At 46.4% G+C, this 20458-nt stretch overlaps 1 protein-coding gene across 3 annotated transcripts in view; it reads right to left on the reverse strand.

Moving 5' to 3' along the window:
* Positions 1–6587: 6587 nt before the first annotated feature.
* The window catches only part of LOC310701664 (uncharacterized protein), a 44905-nt gene continuing 31034 nt past the window's right edge, over positions 6588–20458 (reverse strand). The window contains exons 2-4 of one of the 3 annotated variants that reach the window (XM_083492913.1): positions 14071–14274; positions 10418–10629; positions 6588–7728 (exon numbers count right to left, since the gene is read on the reverse strand). In XM_083492913.1, coding sequence (XP_083349039.1) covers positions 6656–7728; positions 10418–10629; positions 14071–14129 — 1344 coding nt within the window. In that variant the 5' untranslated portion in view covers positions 14130–14274 and the 3' untranslated portion in view covers positions 6588–6655. Of the gene's footprint in view, positions 7729–10052; positions 10250–10417; positions 10630–12287; positions 12551–14070; positions 14275–20458 lie in introns of those variants that run through there. The other 2 variants (XM_083492914.1, XM_083492915.1) reach the window with 2 other exon arrangements.

Genomic DNA, 20458 nt, shown 5'->3' on the forward strand with positions numbered 1-20458 from the left:
CACTGTAATGTAGTGCCTCTGACACCCATCTCACTAAGTAAGTTCAGGAGGATACCGTGATTGATGGCATCAAAATTAAAAAAAGGGCAACCCAAATGATCACAACATGTCAGGGAATAGTCTAAGGATGAGGAACTGGGGAATGCATTCCAGAGATTCCATACTGTTGGAAGTCTCACAGAAGACAGGAGACGGATGTAATGTTTGCTGGTTTCCTGTTCCTTTGTTGTTCAGTTGCTCTCTGCTTTCACAGAGAGAGCATGTATATTTCTTTTCTGTCTGCGTAGTTAGAAATAAAACGCTCTTAGCAATGTAGCTCATACTATCTCGGCTCCTTCCCAGCGTGCTGGATATTTTGCATAATGGGGGAACGTGCTTGGAACCTCACCCAAGGCTCAGGTTGTTAATCACAGACTCAACCAAAACAGAAGCTCAGTCGAATGCAAGTCTGACAGTCCACAGCGCGTTCAGAAGCAGAGAGAGAGACAGAAGCTGAACAGCTGAGGGAGGAGTTGCCCAGGTACGAGACAATGACAAGCGAACCCAAAAGGAGGGGGCAGCTAGTTGAGATGTCACTTGAGAGTGTGGGGAACCCCCCTCACCACAGACTCGGAGGTCTGAACATATCAGAGAGCAAAGAAGTCAGAGGGAGGGAGGAACTTCCCATTGGCACCTAAAATGCTACGGAAGTCGGAAGGAGGATTTAGAGCAGCCAACTGCCCTCCTTGCAGATAGCTGTGTATTTCTGTTTGCAACATGATGCTGTAATAAAAGGACTATAAATAGATCAACTGCTTGTTAATTCTTATCTGTGATGTTACCAAAGGGAGAGAACTCTTCACGCCTGACGTAACATTACTCTTCCCACTTCCCCTTTCCTTTACTTCTCATGAAAACTCAAAGGATTTGTCCAAAGTTCTCCTTTGAGTCCACTAGAATGGACCCCATTTTTGAGAGAAACGTGAGATGACATTCTGCTTCTGATTCAGTCAATGAATCAGTCAATAAAAAAAAAAGCTCTCCACCTGATTCAAGGCTTCTCCAGAGACCCTGCTGATTCAGCATTCATCCTGATTTACTTGATTATGTGGTGCTCTTTAACAACAACAACAACAACAACAACAACAATAACAACAACAACAACAATAACAACAACAATTAATTTTATTTATACCCTGCCCTCCCCAGCCAAGGCCGGGCTCAGGGCAGCTAAGAAGCAATAATAAAAACCAATTGAATGAATACAACTTAAAAACAAGATTAAAATACATTAAGGGACTTCCGGGTTAGCGCCAACGGCTAATGGCGGACTCCCTCCGAGCTCCGGAGGGAATGGGCTCCGCAGGATCCGGGTCTTGCCGCTGCGGCGACGCGGGGACCATTAAAAATCACAGGCGAGGTAGCCTGTGAACCTGGTGACTCATTTGCGCCCCCCGACCCGTGAAGGAGCCTTTTTAAAGGCTTCGGAACGGGGGGCGGGGTGAGTGGCGCGATGCTGAGAGTCTACTGCTTCTCCTGCGGAGTGAAGCAGCATGCCATGGCCGGAGAGCGCTGACTTCTTGTGAACAATTGGACTTTAAAGCAGCAACCTGTGAGTACTACGGAAATTGGATTTCTAAAGAAAAACTTTTTTTTCAATTAGGCACGATCGGGGAAGATGCAAACAGGAAGTCCGTCTCCCCGTCTTGTAAATAATCTAAAGCAAGGACTAGCTAACTAAAGTCGAGAGGATGTTTTCCCTTTTATTGGCTAAAATATATTAATTGCACGATTTGGCAGTTTAAGCAATTTTACTGGAGGATAAGAGCTAATTTTCGGAGCTGAGGTGTCACCCCCCTGACCCAGGAGTGATCCGTGAGAGAGCCTGTTGGAGAGATATTGAAGAGTTTGACAGCTGTCAAATTAGCTGTCAAGATGGAAAAAGCGAACTTTGTTTTCTATTGTCTCTGCTGCTTATATTTGTTACAATTGGGCTATACTTTGTTGAAAACAAGGAAGAACTGACACAAATTAACTTGATTGTTGGATTTGAACTGGAATGAATACTAAGTAACCAAAATCCCTCTAGAGGGGTTTTTGGGACATTACAAGAATGGCTGAAGTAGGCAAAACTCAAGCTAAATTGGACAGAGTTTTCTTTCTCTTGGGAAAGTTACAAGGCCAAATTGATGTTTTGGCTACCAACGTTGCAACTCTGGACTTAACAGTAAATAAGTTCATTGAATTTGATAAGGATTTGATCCAGGAAGCCCAAACAGCTGGACAAGAGGAGAACTTTGAGAACTTTGAGAGTGTGGAGAAAGAGACACATGTTGTTTTTGAGGAAAAGGAAGGAGGAGATATAATGTTGCAGATGGCAAAGGAGAGCCAGAGGCCTGACATGATGGTTATAAAGGAAAATAAGAACTGGATGATGAAAATCTGGTCTGAATTGGTGATTGAAGAATGGAGAGATCTCTCTATGTGGAGATCTGAAGACCCAAGGATTACAAATTTGATTAAGGTGAAAGTGGGAGCTTTGGGGACATTTGGATTTGAAAGGAGTAAGAAACAAGATTTGGGCTCCACTTTTAAACATGGAGGTCTGGCTGGAAGAAACATTGTCCTCATCGGGCTAGAGCATCTCCGAGATGTGGTCTTTAACATTAAGGACTATCAAAAAAACCGGCAGAGAGGAACTGAGAGACAATTAAGAGCCTCGGACGTGAGATCCCCAGGCTGATAGTAGATTAAGACTGATGGACACTTGTTGGGGATTGAAACCGGGAAAGGGGATGGGGTGGGGTTTGGGGATCCAAAGGGTGTATAATTATAATTCGTCTTTTTATTTTTATTCTGTTTTGTTAATTGTATGAAAAATGGGGAATTCATGCAAGGGAATTTGGGTCGACTTTAGAAAAGGGATTTAAGAATGAGTACTAATGTATAAAATTTGATGTTTATAAGGTAAAATCAGTTTTTTATAATGAATTAAACATAAAAAGGTTAAAAAATTGGGGATAAGAACTTGTTGAACTAACAATTTGAATTGGACTATAAGAAGGGGAGGTGTGGGGAAGTCAGTGAAATATGTTACTGAAAAATAAGGATTGTAAACTGTATATGTTTTTAATTTTTCTTTTTCTTTTTTTCTTTTTGGCTTTTTAATTTACTAAAATGGAAAATCTTCAATAAATATCTATTAAAAATAAATAAATAAATAAAATACAACATTAAAACGTTAAAATGCAGCCTCATCACAGGAGGAGAAAGGAAAAAAGAAAGAGAGGGAGGGAATCAAATTGACTCCAAGCCAAAGGCCAGGCAGAACAACTCTGTCTTACAGGCCCTGTGGAAAGAAATCAGATCCTGCAGGGCCCTGGTCTCACCAGGCCAGATGGCCCCAAATGTAGATCCCCAGAATCTGGGGATTGTCCAACTGCTCCTGAACTTCAGATGGCTGTGGATTCCCATATTGCATGGGAAAGTCGTTAAAACAATAACAATTAATTTATTTATAACCCGTCCGTCTGGCTGGGTTTCTCCAACCACTCTTGGTGGCTTCCAGCAAAATATTAAAATACAATAATTCATCAGATATTAAAAGCTTCTCTAAACAGGGCTCCCTTGAGATGTCTTCTCAAAGTCAGACAGTTGTTTATTTCTTTGACATCTGGTAGGAGGGCATTCCACAGGGCGGATGCCACTACCGAGAAGGCCCTGTATCTTCACTTCCTGCAGTGAGGGAGACAGCATAAGACCCTGGGAGTTGGACCTTAGTGTGCAGACAGAAGGATGGGGGTGGAGACACTCCTTCAGGTATACTGGGCCAAGGCTATTAAGGGCTTTAAAGGTGAACCCCAACACTTTGAATTGTGGCCAGAAACGTATGGGAGCCAATGTAGGTCTTTCAGGACCGGTGTTATGTGGTCTCGGCAGCTACTTCCAGTCACCAGTCTAGCAACCACATTCTGTTGTACTTTCCAGGTCACCTTCAAAGGTAGCCCCACATAGAATGTGTTGCAGTGGTCTAAGTGAGTCCTCAACACCAGCCCGCCCTGTCACCCAAGAACAGCACTTCTGTCTTGTCATGATTCAATCTCAATCAGTCACCTGCCATCCATCCTCCAACCGCCTCCAGAGACTCACACAGGACCTTCACCGCTTTCACTGGTTCCGATTTAAAAGATTTAGAGCTGGGTATCATCCGCATACTGATGAACACCCAGCCCAAACCCCCTGATGATCTCTCCCAGCAGCTTCATGTAGATGTTAAAAAGCATGGGGGACAGGATGGAACCCCACAAGTGAGAGCCCAGGGGTCTGTACACTAATCCCCCACCACCACTTTCTGAACACGGCCCAGGAGGAAGGAGGGGAACCACTGTATAACCCTCAGCTCCCAGCTCCTCTAGACGGTCCAGAATGATGTCATGGTCAATTGTATCAAAGGCCACTGAGAGCTCCGGCAGAAGCAGGAAACAGCTTTCACCTTTGTCCTTAGTGCGCCGGAGATCATGGACCAGCACATCCAAGACAGTTTCAGTCCCAATATGAGGCCTGATTCCCGATTGGAAGGGATCCAAGTGGTCCCCATCCTCCAGGCATGCCTGGAGTTCTTCAGCAACCACCAGCTCAATCACATGAATTTCTTCATGGGAAGCTAGACGCCTCTTGGAAGAGAAAATCTTTCCACATTTCTTATACACTTCATGCCCTGTACAGTGGTACCTCAAGTTACACACACTTCAGGTTACAGACTCCACTAACCCAGAAATAGTACCTCGGGTTAAGAACTTTGCTTCAGAGTGAGAACAGAAATCGTGAGGCAGCAGCAGGAAGCCCCATTAGCTAAAGTGCTGCTTCAGCTTAAGAACAGTTTCAGGTTAAGAATGGACCCCCAGAACGAATTAAGTTTTTAACCTGAGGTGCCACTGTATGAATTATTTGATGGCGGATGAGACCTGCCCTCTTTTTGAAGCTCTTCCCACACTCCAAGCAGTGATAGGGTTTCTCCCCTGTATGGATTCTTTGATGGGAAGTGAGATGGGTGCTGTGACTGAAGCTCTTTCCACAGTCAAAGCACTGATAGCGGTTCCAAGAGCGGTTGCTGAACAGCTTGGTAGGTTTCTGGATGAAACATCTGCTTTGGATCCATTCCAGTCCGGCTTCCGCGCTGGTCATGGGACCGAGACGGCTCTGGTCGCCCTAACAGATGATCTCCGTAGGCAGCTGGATCGAGGCGGGTTGGGGCTGCTGATTCTTCTAGATCTGTCAGCAGCCTTTGACATGGTCGATCACAAACTCCTGGACCACCGCCTTGCCGATGTGGGGATCCAGGGCACAGTCCTTCAATGGCTGCGCTCGTTTCTCTCTGGTCGGGGACAGAGGGTGGCGCTTGGGGGGGAATTGTCATCGCACCACTCCTTGGTGTGTGGAGTGCCTCATGGTGCAATTCTCTCCCCGATGCTTTTTAACATCTTTATGTGCCCCCTCGCCCAGCTTGTCCGGAGTTTTGGGCTGGGTTGCCATCAGTATGCTGATGACACCCAACTCTATCTGTTGATGGATGGCCATCCTGACTCGGCCCCAGACACACTGACCAGATGCCTGGAAGCTGTGGCTGGATGGTTACGTGGGAGCCGGTTGAAGTTAAATCCTTCGAAGACAGAGGTCCTCTGGCTGGGGCGGGACGATATTGGATTGAGGGGGCAACTCTTATCTCTTGCGGGGGTGCAATTAGTGCCAGCACCGTCCGTTAAGAGTTTGGGTGTAATCTTCGATACCTCCCTCTCTATGGAGGCGCAGATTACAGCTATAACAAAGGCGGCATTTTTTCATCTCCACCAAGCTAAGCAGTTGGCCCCTTATCTCTCTCCCCCTGACCTAGCCACTGTGATCCATGCGACGGTCACCTCCAGACTGGATTATTGTAACTCGCTCTACGTGGGGCTGCCCTTGAGACTGACCCAGAAACTCCAGCGGGTGCAGAATGCCACAGCGAGACTCCTTATGGGGTCTTTGCTGCGAGATCACATTCATCCGGTACTATACCAGCTGCACTGGCTCCCGGTGGAGTACAGGATCAGGTTTAAGGTGCTGGTTTTAACCTTTAAAGCCCTATACGGCCTAGGACCCTCGTACCTACGGGACTGCCTCTCCTGGTATGCCCCAGAGAAACCTACAGTCTGCAAATAATAACATCCTCAAGGTCCCAGGCCTCAGAGAGGTTAGGCTGGCCTCAACTAGAGCCAGGGCCTTCTCGGCTGCAGCTCCAATCTGGTGGAATGCTCTGTCACAAGAGACTAGGGCCCTGCAGGACCTGACATCTTTCCGCAGGGCCTGCAAGACAGAGTTGCTCCACCAGGCCTTTGGTCAGGGCGCAGCCTGACTCCCTCCTCTGGCAACCTGCACAGAATTTTGCTTAATTGGTTGCCACCAATTTGATTTAATTAATTTTTATAATGAAATATTTTTTAGATTGTATGACTATTTTACTGTTTGATTATTTGATTGTTGTTAGCCGCCCTGAGCCCGGCTTCGGCTGGGGAGGGCGGGATATAAATAAAATTTATTATTATTATTATTATTGATAGGGTTTCTTCTCCCCTGTATGAATTCTTTGATGCAAAGTGAGTTTGTCCTTCCGACTGAAGTTCTTCTCACATTCCGAGCACTAATAGGGTTTCTCCCCTGTATGAATTGTGTGATGGGAAGTGAGATGGGCGCTCTTACTGAAGCTCTTTCCACATTCAAAGCACTGATAGGGTTTCTCCCCTGTATGAATTCTTTGATGCGAAGTGAGACTGTCCTTCCGACTGAAGCTCTTCCCACATTCCAAGCACTGATGGAGTTTCTCTCCAGTATGAATTCTTTGATGCAAAGTGAGTTTGTGCTTCTGACTGAAGCTCTTCCTACATTCCAAGCACTGATAGGGTTTCTCCTTTGTATGAATTCTTTGATGGGAAGTGAGACTGTAACTGTGACTGAAGCTCTTTCCACATTCAAAGCACTGATAGGGTTTCTCTCCTGTATGAATTCTTTGGTGGGAAGTGAGATGGGAGCTGTGACTGAAGCTCTTTCCACATTCAAGGCACTGATAGGGTTTCTCCCCTGTGTGAATTCTTTGATGGGAAGCGAGATGTGAGCTTCGACTGAAGCTCTTTCCACATTCAAAGCACTGAAAGGGTTTCTCCTCTGTATGAATTCTTTGATGGGAAGTGAGACTGTCCTTCCAACTGAAGCTCTTTCCACATTCAAAGCACTGATAGGGTTTCTCTCCTGTATGAATTCTTTGGTGGGAAGTGAGACTGTAACAGTGACTGAAGCTCTTTCCACATTCAAAGCACTGATAGGGTTTCTCTCCTGTATGAATTCTTTGGTGGGAAGTGAGATGGGTGCTGTGACTGAAGCTCTTTCCACATTCCAAGCACTGGTAAGGTTTCTCTCCTGTATGTATTCTTTTGTGGGAAGTGAGATTCCCACTCTGACGAAACCTCTTTCCACATTCCAAGCACTGATAGGGTTTCTCTCCAGTATGAATTCTTTGATGCAAAGTAAGACTGCCCTTCCGACTGAAGCTCTTCCCACATTCTGAGCACTGATAGCCTTCCTTCCTGCTTTGAGTTCTTTGGTGGGAACGGGAACTCTGACTGGAGCTCTCTCCATACTCCCAATTTTGATTTGGCTTCTCCACTGTGTGGATTTTGTCATGGTCTCCCCCATTCTTCATTTCCAATTCATCACCACCTACAACAAAGACAGAAACTAATTAGATCCTCAGGAAGAAACGGAGCCCCCAATTATTGAACAATGCTAATGAAAATTTCTCAAGGAGGAAGAACAGAAGATGTGAGGTCTTTCTACAAAGGCCGTGGCCTTTGTCGACCAGCATTTGTCGACCTCTTTTCTAGGACGGATTTTTGTTGCCACAATCATGAAATCCACTCCAACTCTAACATTGGTCTTCTCTTTAAAATACGGGCAGAGGCTAAAACAGAAACCCAAACCGGACAGAAATTACCTCAACTTCCCTAACAACTCTGTGTGTGAATGTTGCCTCCAAGGTGCTATGGAAAGGGTGACTGTCACTCCAGAAGGCCGTTTTTTCAGTTAGGTCTAGTCTCAACTGTCGAGTGAGAGAGAGGTTTTCTGTGAGAGCACCTGCTGCCTGTTTTATGCTGCTATGTGCCTCAGAAAAAGTCTGTAAAGTCTCATATAGATAGAAGCACTTGTAATTCCCTCTTCATACCTAATGTAGCAGCATTATTTGATGCTGAATTATTTTGGATTTCTGAGCTCATTGTCTTGAATAAAATATGGAATAAATGTAGAAATAATCAAAATCAATACATAATAGATATAGATATATTAGATATAAGCACATGCAAACGTGTTTTAGTATATCAAGTAATGTAATGTGTTCTGTATAAACTCTAAACAGAGAATCTTGTGGTGTCTTTTCTAGAATAAAAAAAGCTATGTTTTTCAAGGGTCAAACAACCCAGGGCAACCTCCACACATATAAATACAGTGGTGCCTTGCAAGACGAAATTAATTCGTTCCGCAAGTTTTTTCTTCTTGCGAGTTTTTCGTCTTGCGATGTACGGTTTCCCATAGGAATGCATTGAAAATCAATTAATGCGTTCCTAGGGAAACCGACTTCAGACCAGGTCCGGGGACAGTCTGTCCTCCGACCTCTTCTGAAGGCTGGGGGGGGGACAAGGGCTTTTCTTCCCACCCCCAGCATTTAAAAAAACCCCGGGACAGCGGAGGGCTTCTCCGCTGTCCGGGGCGATCTTAAAATGCTGGCGGGCGGCATTTTAAAATCGCCCCGGGACAGCGGAGGACTTCTCCGCTGTCAGGGCGATTTAAAAGCCCCTGGGAAGGCAGGCAGGGGGGACAAAGACTTTTGCCCCCCGCCAGCCTTCAGAAGAGGTCCTGGACCTCTTCTGAAGGCTGGCGGGGGTGAAAGTCTTTGCTCCCCCCGCCTGCCTTCAAAAGCTGTCCGGCCAAGGCTTCGCGGACCTCTCCGCCAGCATCGGCAGCGCTGCCGCTGCTGGCGGAGAATTGCCGGCATGCCGAAGCCTGCGCGCAGCGCGCCCAGGCTTCGTGGACCTCTCCGCCAGCAGCCGCAGCGCTTCCGCTGCTGGCGGAGACTTGCCGGCATGCCGAAGCCTGCGCGCGCTGACATCAGTGCGCCCAGGCTTCGCGGATCTCTCCTGCCTTCAAAAGCCGTCCGGGATAGCGGGAAGCGCTTCCCTGCTATCCCGGACTGCTTTTAAAATGCTGGCGCTGGGGAGCAAAGCCTTTCGGCCCCTGCCAGCCTTCCTGGACCTCTTCTGAAGGCCGGAGGGGGGGAAAGGCTTTGCTCCCCCCCGCTAGCATTTAAAAGAGGTCCCCGGAGATTTCCCTATGGGCTTTCGTCTTGCGAAGCGCCTCCAAAACGGAAAACCCTTTCGTCTAGCGGGTTTTCCGTCTTGCGAGACGTTCGTCTTGCAGGGTACCACTGTACCACAGAAAATGGGTTTGGGGCCCACAAAATCCAGAAAACCACGAATAATCCAGAAAGACAGGTGCAGAGTTGTAAAGTGACACGTTTTACCTCAGAAACTGACATTAACATTTTGACCTCTTTGCCAGTGTACTCTTAATTATCCTCTCAGAAACATTTTTTAGAGGCAGATTGAAAAGTAGAAAGAAATTTTTAGGATGTAGATAGGAAGTTTTACACAGTGGAATAGGAGAATGAGAACAGTGTTATACAGATTTGAAATGATACAATGTATTGAGGCAGATGTCTTACTGCCAGAGAAATTCTTCACAGTTTAGGGAAAGTTTATAAATTTAGAAGATTTCATTGCAGTTTTATAAGAAACTTTTTGGTCTAAGACATGAAGAAAAGAAAGATTGCCAGAGTCATGTGACAGAATTGTAACTATCATTGAAAAGTTAAAGCTGGCAGAATATTCTATGTCTGAAGAACAGAAACTGAGCTATATTGTAGGATCTCCTGGGGGGGGGGAATGTATGGAATTTCAAAACTGATCTTATGATCCAACGGGGAGCTTTACCAAGAGCGTCCAGGATCCCACAATTCTCCTCCTTGACTTCCTCATGCAGAGTTCGTTGCTTCTACTGCTGTGTGATGGAGCAGTAAGTTTTTTGACATAGGTAGGGCATTCAGGTCACGGCACTGGTATTAGACATTTTGAGCTGCCAATACATCGTGGTGGCCGGGGAGCTGTGATGTATTCCTAGCTCAAATTCCCTGCAGATGACAAAGGCGCAGGCAGGCAGGTGGTGGAGCCCAGAAAGGTGCTCACCTTCTCAATCTCCGCCTGCCTGTCTGCCTCACCCCACCCCCAGGGTGAGCAAGCCCCAATACCTCTCTGGCTCCATCCCTCCATGTCCCCATCTCCCCTCCCCTGGAACTCACCAGATCTCTCTGAGAGCCCTAGAGAGGAACGCTCAGAGGTTGTGAGGAGGGATGCAGGAGACAACCTGACCAGGTCAACCGTCCATCTTCCCCCTTCCATCCCCGCTAGCTTTGCAGGATCCATCTCTTTCATCCTTCCTGAAGAGTCAAGGAGCCAAAACAAGCTGCAGGGTCCTGGGAGAGAGGAAGAAGCAAAGGGAGCCTCAAAGGCCCTGCAGGGAAGAAGAAGAGAAGAAGATGAAGCATTTGGATTTGATATCCCGCTTTATCACTACATAAAGGAGTCTCAAAGCGGCTAACATTCTCCTTTCCCTTCCTCCCCCACAAGAAACACTCTGTGAGGTGAGTGGGGCTGAGATACTTCAGAGATGTGTGACTAGCCCAAGGTCACCTAGCAGCTGCATGTGGAGGAGCGGAGATGCGAACCCGGTTCACCAGATTACGAGTCTACCGCTTTTAACCACTGCGCCACACTGGCTCTCACTGGATTCTCACTGGAAAAGCACAAATGGGGCAGCCCCTTCCCAACAGAAACCCCATTTATAAACATTTCCAGTGGTTCCAATTTCCTCTGTTTACTCCTCTCCCCTCTTCGTAAGACCGGCATGGTCTGCAAAGTAGAGACCTGAGAATAGATCCCATTGAACTCAGTGGGGCTTATGGAAAGAACTTGGGGCAAAAACCAGTCACCATCTTGTCCCCAAACCTGAAGACTGCAACACCAGGCATGCTTATCTATGGTATCATAAGGCAAAAGTTCATAAAAGTTTTCATAGTCATAAAGAGCTGTTAACTGAAACTGACAACCGATTAAAATTAAAGGACTTTGAAGAAGTAAGAGAAAATGTAATGGACTGGTTACACTATTTACAACTAAATGCAACTTTTAAAAATCATGAAAAGAAAGGATTTAGTTATCAAATGTCAAGATTTCAGAGAGAAATACTAGAAGGTAGTATAAAACAGCTGTCAAAAATGAACGATCTGCTTTTGGAATGGGACACCAAAGAGGACCAGGTCAAATGCGTTATGATAAAATGGGCGAAGGATGTGGGACATAATAAATTAATGACGGACTGGCTTTGGAAGTTAGATTTGCAAGTTAGGCCACCGAGACCACAAAGTGTCGATGCTGACTTTTAAAGCCCTAAATGGCCTCGGCCCAGTATACCTGAGGGAGCATCTCCACCCCCATCGTTCTGCCCAGACACTGAGGTCCAGTGTCCTTCTGGCAGTTCCCTCCCTGTGAGAAGCCAAGTTACAGGGAACCAGGCATAGGGCCTTCTCTGTAGTGGCTCCTGCCCTGTGGAATGCTCTCCCACCAGATGTCAAAGAGAGAAACAACTACCAGACTTTTAGAAGACATCTGAAGGCAGCCCTGTTTAGGGAAGCTTTTAATATTCTGTTGGAAGCCGCCCGGAGTGGATGGGGAAACCCAGCCAGATGGGTAGGGTATAAATAATAAATTATTATTATTATGATTATTATTGGTTTTAAATTTTCTGGTGTTTTGATGGTATTTGTCCCCGGTTAAATTAGCAAAAATTTACTTCTCACTTGCTGGATCAACACCTTGTTGTGGTGAGTGATCTTGCACGTTCCTATGACCCTTGTGAGTGAAGCCATCGGGAATCTTGTAATCCCAACAGGATCGCCCTAGTACTTTACTAATAATAGTGGAAGTGATGCAGAGAGTGACTCTTCTGAATATTCCTTGTACTCCCAGTAGTATACAAGGAATCTTTACAACCCCAAGTAGCTGATTCCCCAAAGCATCTGCCCTGCAAGCAAAAGAAACCTCTGACAAGCACTTGAAGAAGCCCAACCTGGAAATAGGGCCCCATGTGCTTCCCCATCTCAGAAGTCCCACCTGGCCCTGAGGGAACCGGATTCGCAGGAGAAACAGTTCCCCTCTCCTCTCCTCGGACAAGTGAAAGGAAGTCTCCCCTGCTGAAGAGATGGCAGCCCTGCTTGCCTGGAATTCACATATTGCTGACCACGCTGCACTGATTCTCCCAGTCTCCTCGCTAGAACAGAGGAGCAGGAACATGATGGCACAGCACCTTCTCCCTCCTCACAGAAGGAGACGCAGTTACAACCATCTCAAACCAATGCGAAGCTCTTGCTCCTGCAAAAATTACCCATAATGCAACTGCATGACAATCAAGTGACCTAGCTTTTATCCTGGAATGCGGCCGGGTGGTCTGCATCCAGCAGAAATCCTTGTTTTAAAGACTTTCATTCCCACCATTGCATCATAATGATCCTGAAAACATGGACAGCGGATGAGCTGTTACTCAATGGATTTCATTCATTCTCAACTGGGGCAGATCTAGGGGTAAAGCGTGGAAGAGCGAAAGGGGGCCTGGGGGTCTCAGTCTCCACTACCCTACGTGCCATTTCAAGCCCTCTAGTGGGGTGCCACAGGGTTCTGTCTTGGGCCCGGTCTTATTCAACATCTTTATCAACGATTTGGATGATGGACTCACGGGCATCCTGATCAAATTTGCAGATGACACCAAACTGGGAGGGGTGGCTAACACCCCAGAGGACAGGATCACACTTCAAAACGACCTTGACAAATTAGAGAACTGGGCCAAAACAAACAAGATGAATTTTAACAGGGAGAAATGTAAAGTATTGCACTTGGGCAAAAAAAATGAGAGGCACAAATACAAGATGGGTGACACCTGGCTTGAGAGCAGTACATGTGAAAAGGATCTGGGAGTCTTGGTTGACCACAAACTTGACATGAGCCAACAGTGTGATGCGGCAGCTAAAAAAGCCAATGCAATTCTGGGCTGCATCAATAGGAGTATAGCATCTAGATCAAGGGAAGTAATAGTGCCACTGTATTCTGCTCTGGTCAGACCTCACCTGGAGTACTGTGTCCAGTTCTGGGCGCCACAGTTCAAGAAGGACACAGTCAAACTGGAACGTGTCCAGAGGAGGGCAACCAAAATGGTCAAAGGTCTGGAAACGATGCCTTATGAAGAACGGCTAAGGGAGCTGGGCATGTTTAGCCTGGAGAAGAGGAGGTTAAGGGGTGATATGATAGCCATGTTCAAATATATAAAAGGATGTCACATAGAGGAGGGAGAAAGGTTGTTTTCTGCTGCTCCAGAGAAGCGGACACGGAGCAATGGATCCAAACTGCAGGAAAGAAGATTCCACCTAAACATTAGGAAGAACTTCCTGACAGTAAGAGCTGTTTGACAGTGGAATTTGCTGCCAAGGAGTGTGGTGGAGTCTCCTACTTTGGAGGTCTTTAAGCAGAGGCTTGACAACCATATGTCAGGAGTGCTCTGATGGTGTTTCCTGCTTGGCAGGGGGTTGGACTCGATGGCCCTTGTGGTCTCTTCCAACTCTATGATTCTATGATTCTAAGTCATAAGCCAGGGCAGTGTTAATCCAATTCAGCCACCAGGCTCTGTTGGTAATTTACGCTGATGTGACCCCAATGAGACAGAAATCTCAGATCAGAGACTTGTGGATTGAAAGGGAAATTTATACCACTGACCTTATTTTGCTTAACCAAAGGCATCTGTAGTTTTAGGAGGGGATCTCAATGCCAGATTGGGCCCTAATGATCATGCCATTTATGCACAGTACAAATGGTCTCCCAACCGTGAAGCCAGTGGATTCCTCCTCACCCGTTGTTCCAAAGATCAGAAATCAAACTTTGCAGGCATCTGCTTGGCTCAAACAGCATTCAGGCTAAACCTCTACATCTTAAATGGTGCCCTTGAAAGTGACTATCCTCTCTGGCTCCAGAAGGAGAGCTATAGACCAGGGGTCAGCAACCTTTTTCAGCCGTGGGTCAGTCCACCGTCCCTCAGACCATGTGGTGAGCCGGACTATATTTTGAAGAGAGAGAAAAAGGAACAAATCCCTATGCCCCACAAATAACCCAGAGATGCATTTTAAATAAAAGGACATACAGTGGTACCTCGGGTTACATACGCTTCAGGTTACATATGCTTCAGGTTACAGACTCCGCTAACCCAGAAATAGTACCTCGGGTTAAGAACTTTGCTTCAGGATGAGAACAGAAATTGTGCTCTGGCGGTACGGCACCAGAGGGAGGCCACATTATTATTATTAGCTAATGTGGTACCTCAGGTTAAGAACAGTTTCAGGTTAAGAATGGACCTCCGGAACGAATTTAGTACTTCACCCGAAGTACCACTGTATTCTAATCATGGAAAAACCACGCTGATTCCTGGACCGTCCGCGGGCCGGATTTAGAAGGCGATTGGGCCGCATCCGGCCCCCGGGCCTCAGTTTGCCTAGCCCTGCTCCTGACAATGTACTCCAAACCTGCCTGGTGTTTTTACATGAGCAGAATGTGTGCTTTTATTGAAAATGCATCTCTGGGTTATTTGTTCCCTAGACCAGATATAGTTTATTATATAGTTTGGTATACAAAGTACATCAGTATAAACGACCAAACTGATTAAAGAACGAAAAAAGCTGAGCTACGTTAGAAAAGCGATCCAGTCATAAGAGATCTGGCTCCAATCGCCCTGCTACAAATGTAGCGGTTTCTGCTCTCTCCTGGTCTCCTTGATCTGCCAGGAGAAAAGACACAGTAGCGATGCTGGCCAAGAGGAAGAAGACCCTTCCTCCTCCTCCTCCTCCTCCTCCACTCTTGATCGAGACTCCAGGGCTCTCTCTGCAGGCTCCCCCCTCCAAGACCCCCTCCCCCTCCCCCACGGGGCCAAGCAAGAAGAGCGGGGCAGAGCCCTGGCCCCCGCGACCCCCCCCGACTTGGCGCCCCCCATGCACTATCTGACCAGCCCCCCAGGCATCCTCCCCTGCAGCCCCTTCTCCCCATTGCACCAGACTCACCCCCAGGCAGCTCCGGCAAGAGAGAGAGATGGAGACGGAAGCAGCCCCCCCTCCGCTTGCAGGCGGGAAGGGCGAGGGAGGGGCTTTTGCTCGGGAGGACCTTGCCCCCCCCCCACGCCTCCACTTCCTGTCCTCTCTAGAAACCCAGCTCTGTGCCTTTTAACCCTTGGCAAGCCGAGCACAAGCGGAGCACCGCTCTCTCCTCCTCCAAGGCAGGAGCCCCCCCCATGCCTCATTTGGGAGACCCCCTTGAGCTGCGCCCCCCCAGGCCAGAAGCAGGAGGAGCAGCTGGCAGGGGCGAAGAAGCCCCAAGGAGCAGGGGACCCCTCCCTCGAAGCATGGGAGCCTCTGGAAGGGATCGGGGGGGGGTCATCTAGTCCACCCCCCTTGCCCGGCTGGAATCTCAGCTCAAGCAATTATTGGCACAAAAATGGAAGCAAGAAGAACTACCAAGGAAAGAAGAATGGCGGGTTGAAATTGATGGACTATGCAGAATTGGATAAATTAACTGGAAGGATTCAAAACCTGCGGGACCAGAGATTCTTAGAAGGCCGAAGTAAATTATATGAACTGTTTGAAAAAGTAATAGTAATGAACAGAGTACGCTAGTAGGACTGCAAGAAGTTTTGTAAGGAGAACTATATGAACTATTACAAGAAAGACTATGAGGATAATTATTAGTTGATGATAATTAAGAGCAATAGATATATTAAGAAATGCAGAATAAGTGATAAAGAACAGAAAATCATCAGAGGTGTTGACGGAATAAGCTAAGCTAAGAAGTTATGATATGTGATGGTTGTAAATGATATGTTAAAAAAACAAATTTTATATATCTATATCTCTATCTCTATCTATCTCTATCTCTATCTCTATCTCTATCTCTATCTCTATCTCTATCTCTATCTCTATCTCTATCTCTATCTCTATCTCTATCTATCTCTATCCTATCCATTCTTAAGGAAATCAGCCCTGAGTGCTCACTGGAAGGACAGATCCTGAAGCTGAGGCTCCAAGACTTTGGCTACCTCATGAGAAGAGAAGACTCCCAGGGAAAGACCCTGATGTTGGGAAAGATGGAAGGCACAAGGAGAAGCCACCACAAGGGCGTTGGACAGGATCCACAACCGCCAGATTCCTTTACCGGAATACCCATAAAGTGCAGAGGTAGGCGATGGCCACACCCTGCCCTCCAATATGCAAACATATTCCAATGCCTAACCGCCAATACCCAAAATGTTCAGACGATTTGCTATGAGGTAGGCGAAAAACCAAGTGGCTGGTGCCAATTTGCCAGTTGGGCAACCAAGGCGACCAACCACAGGTCTATAGCAAGGTCAAGAACCAAGCTATGGCAGGTGGGTGATCTGACGAAAACCAGCAGCGCAATGAAAGGGAAGCATTGCCGCAGCAGCATTTGAGTGGCTAAACCCCACCCCAAGCCTCCACCTGACTGGTTGGCTACCAGGGGGCGCGATGTGGCAGCCGGGCTAGCTGGGCAGGGGCCGGAACACCCCTGCCGACACGGGAAACAGCTCCCGCTCACAACTCCTCCCCTCTGTAAGGAGGAGAGGCTTTCTTAAATTGTGGTGTCCAGAACTGGACACAATATTCAAGTGTGGTCTGACCAAGGCTGAATAGTACTGCTCTATTTAGCCTCGGTCAGCAGACACATGGAATACTGTGTCCAGTTCTGGGCACCACAATTTAAGAAGATTGTATGTGCAGAGAAGGGTGACCAAGATGATCAAGGGTCTGGAAACCAAGCTTTATGAGGAACAGTTGAGGGAGTTGGGTATGTTTAGCCTAGAAAAGAGGAAACTGAGAGGAGATGTGATAGAGCACCTTCAAATATCTAAAAGTCTGTCCCATGGAAGATGGAGCAAGCTTGTTTTCTCCTGCTCTGGAAGGTAGGATCAGATCCAATGGATTCACGTTCCAAGGCAGGAGATTCTGACTAAATGTCAGGAAGAACTTTCCGACAGTAAGAGCTGTTTGACAGTGGAACGGACTCCCTCACCTCAGAAGATTGTGGACTCTCCTTACTTGGCGTGTTGGACAGCCACCTGTCATGAATGCTTTAGTTAAGATTCTTCCATTGCAGGGGTTTGGACTAGATTACCATCCACACCCTTCCGACTCTATGATTCCCCGATTGCCTGAACGAACAAAGTCCACGAACCATGGAAAAAAACTTCAGTGATAAACAGAAATCCTACTAGAGAAGAAGAAATATTGAGAAGGTTGTTAGCGTAGAAAATGTGGAAGATTGTTCAGGTGGAAAGTGTCAGGAAAAAGCAGCAAGGCAAAAGCCAGCTCCAGATGGCTGGAATGCAAAACAGGATGTTGTGGTTTCTCACTGTACTGTTGGAGAAAAGGTGGAGCCTATTCTCTGTACTGAGCACCGGATGTTAGCTCAGAGTGTCATGTGACCTGTGCTGGAAGTACAGGGGAGGAGTGTGTGACTCTTCTAATGGAGTCTGAAGGGTGCAGTTGCATTTCTATGTACTGTTGAGTGACAGGAATAAAACATGTAGAAAGGACTCCTGTCTGTCTCATTTCTCCTCCCTGGGAGAATGCAGGGAGGGAGAGAGAAGCAGAGGGTGTGTTCTTCTCACGACTAATGAGAAGAATCGCCGGGTTTGTTTACCTAGCCTGCCGGGGTCGCAGGTAAACACAGTATCTCGCTCAATTGCCTCGGGGGAGGCCAGGTACCTCTGCCTGTGAGCTGTAGATACCAACATCATAGGGACATCAGTGTAGATAGAAAATATGCATTATTTATACATTGTTAATAATAATAATAATAATAATAATAATAATAACTAATAATTAATAATAATAACTAATAATTAATAATAATAACTAATAATTAATAATAATAACTAATAATTAATAACAATAACTAATAATTAATAATAATTTATTATTTATACCCCGTCCATCTGACTGAGTTTCCCCAGCCACTCTGGGCAGCTTCCAATCGAGTGTTAAAAACAATACAGCGTTAAATATTAAAAGCTTCCCTAAACAGGGCTGCCTTCAGATGTCTTTTAAAGATAAGATAGCTACTTATTTCCCTCACATCTGAAGGGAGGGTGTTCCACAGGGCGGGCGCCACTACCGAGAAGGCTTTCTGTCTGGTTCCCTGTAACCTCACTTCTCGCAATGAGGGAATATTTAAAGATGTAATTTAAATAATCATCGTTGATTCCTCTCCCCCTCCTTTTCCTTCCAAGCTGTTGCTGTTAGAGATGCATTATATGTTACGGCTGTATGGGAGATAAGCAGGTCATAACTTACGTTATGAAATTCAGTATTTTAACAAGGATTTTTTCTTATGGAGGTGGAAACCATCGTGCGAGCGATAGATTGACGTGCATGTGCAACCCACACGTCATTTTCGGACCCAGAAGACAAGGGGGAGGCAAAATGGGCTTTTGTATGACTGCTGCTGTGCGATGACCCAGAATGCAACCCCTGTGCAAATGACGAGTTGCCTGTACTTAAGTTGTGTTGTATTGGAGAAATAAAGTTCTGTTTGGTGGGGATGACTGCAAATGCTTGGAGTTCTTTGTAAACCTCAGAGAATATGCAAGGAGGCAAAGCTTCTGTGATAATTCAGATGGTCCAGAAGGTTCAGTTAGTGGAGAATGTGTCTGGTAAGGGGGAAGATGGCCTTGGGGATGTGGAGATCCAAGCATGTCAGCGTGATCTCAGGACTGCAATACCTCAAGGACCGCCTCTTCCCATATAAACCTACCGGGACCCTGAGGTCATCTTCTGAGGCCCTCCTTCGTGTGCCTCCTCCTCAAGAGGTCCGTAGGGCAGCAACACGAGAACGGGGCCTTCTCTGCAGTGGCTCCCTGTCTGTGGAATGCTCTTGCCAGGGAAGTTTCCCTGGCGCCTTCATTATACACCTTTAGGCACAGGGCAAAAACCTTCCTCTTTAACCAGGCCTTTGGTTGACCTGACTGACATCCTATACCCTTTTAAAATGTGGCTCCTTTCGGGGGGTGGGTGTTATTGGGTTGCTGTTTTTATTCTGGTTATATATATTGTGATATTTTCTGTGAACTCCCCTGAAACCTCTATGTATACAACAGTATATAAACGCAATAAATATAAAATAATAAGAATAAGAATGTTCTTGTAAAGGGAGTGGGTTTCATGAGTTCACAGTGTCCAGATGTAGGTACTCTATGTAGAGCATGTATATATTTGCATACTTCCTAAAAGAATATATTGGTCCTGACCCCAACGAAGGTGCATTGCTATTTAAAATCCAAGCTGACCTTTCCACCCTATGCTGGCCCATGTCAAAACAGGGCAGCTGCTTCTCTGTGTTCTTGCAAACATGTTTTCTCCAGCTCTGCATCTGCTCCTCAAGCCACAGAGAGACTCCAGAAGGTTGCCAGGGCGATGCCTCCCCGCCTCATAAATATTCTTATTTTTCCCGGGGATTTCTCCAGGGATTTCTCCAGAGATTCATAATTTCTCGCACTGAGTCTGAAAAGTCTGGTGCATAAAATATCCCCTGTCTTGTCAATTCCCTAAACAGCTGCAGACAGTGAGAGGGATAGAGCAAAAAGCCTACATCACAAATGAAAAGTGGCTGTGCTCGTCCTTCTTTCCCTCGTGCTTTTAGGACACCCCAAACGGGCTAGTTTTAAATGTCACCACAAAAATATTTTTGAGGGTGGCAGGTTGTACACAACCATCTCATGCCCCTGCAATCCCAAGGGATGTGTTAGAGCGCCCCAAACTTCCAGGTGGCCCCTGAAAGCCTATTTTGGTTTAAGAGAGGGATGAACCAAATATTGTTTTCAGGGTGGGTTGCTTGGACCCCCTATGTGAATTTCCTCTTGTCCTTGGTCACAAGGAATGGGTTTCAAGTCCCCCTGACCTATGTAGCCCCTTCAGCCCCCATTTTGGATTAAGGGCCCAATGAACCTGAACGTTTTGCTTGGGATGGGCTGTGAGGACTCAACACAACCAACTCATCAATTCTTTTCTTTTAATAGTTTTTATTTGATTTTACAAGTATAAGATTATAACAATACAACCATACATATCTATATATAAAGATCTCTCCAAATCTTTGGACTTCTCACCTTCCCCTCCAAGGGTTTTCAACTGCGTACTATTCAATAGTCGATATTTTACATCACTCCATTTTCTCCATAGCAA

This window comes from Podarcis liolepis, assembly GCF_965112155.1.
Source record: "Podarcis liolepis genome assembly, chromosome: 2".
Taxonomy (NCBI): domain Eukaryota; kingdom Metazoa; phylum Chordata; class Lepidosauria; order Squamata; family Lacertidae; genus Podarcis; species Podarcis liolepis.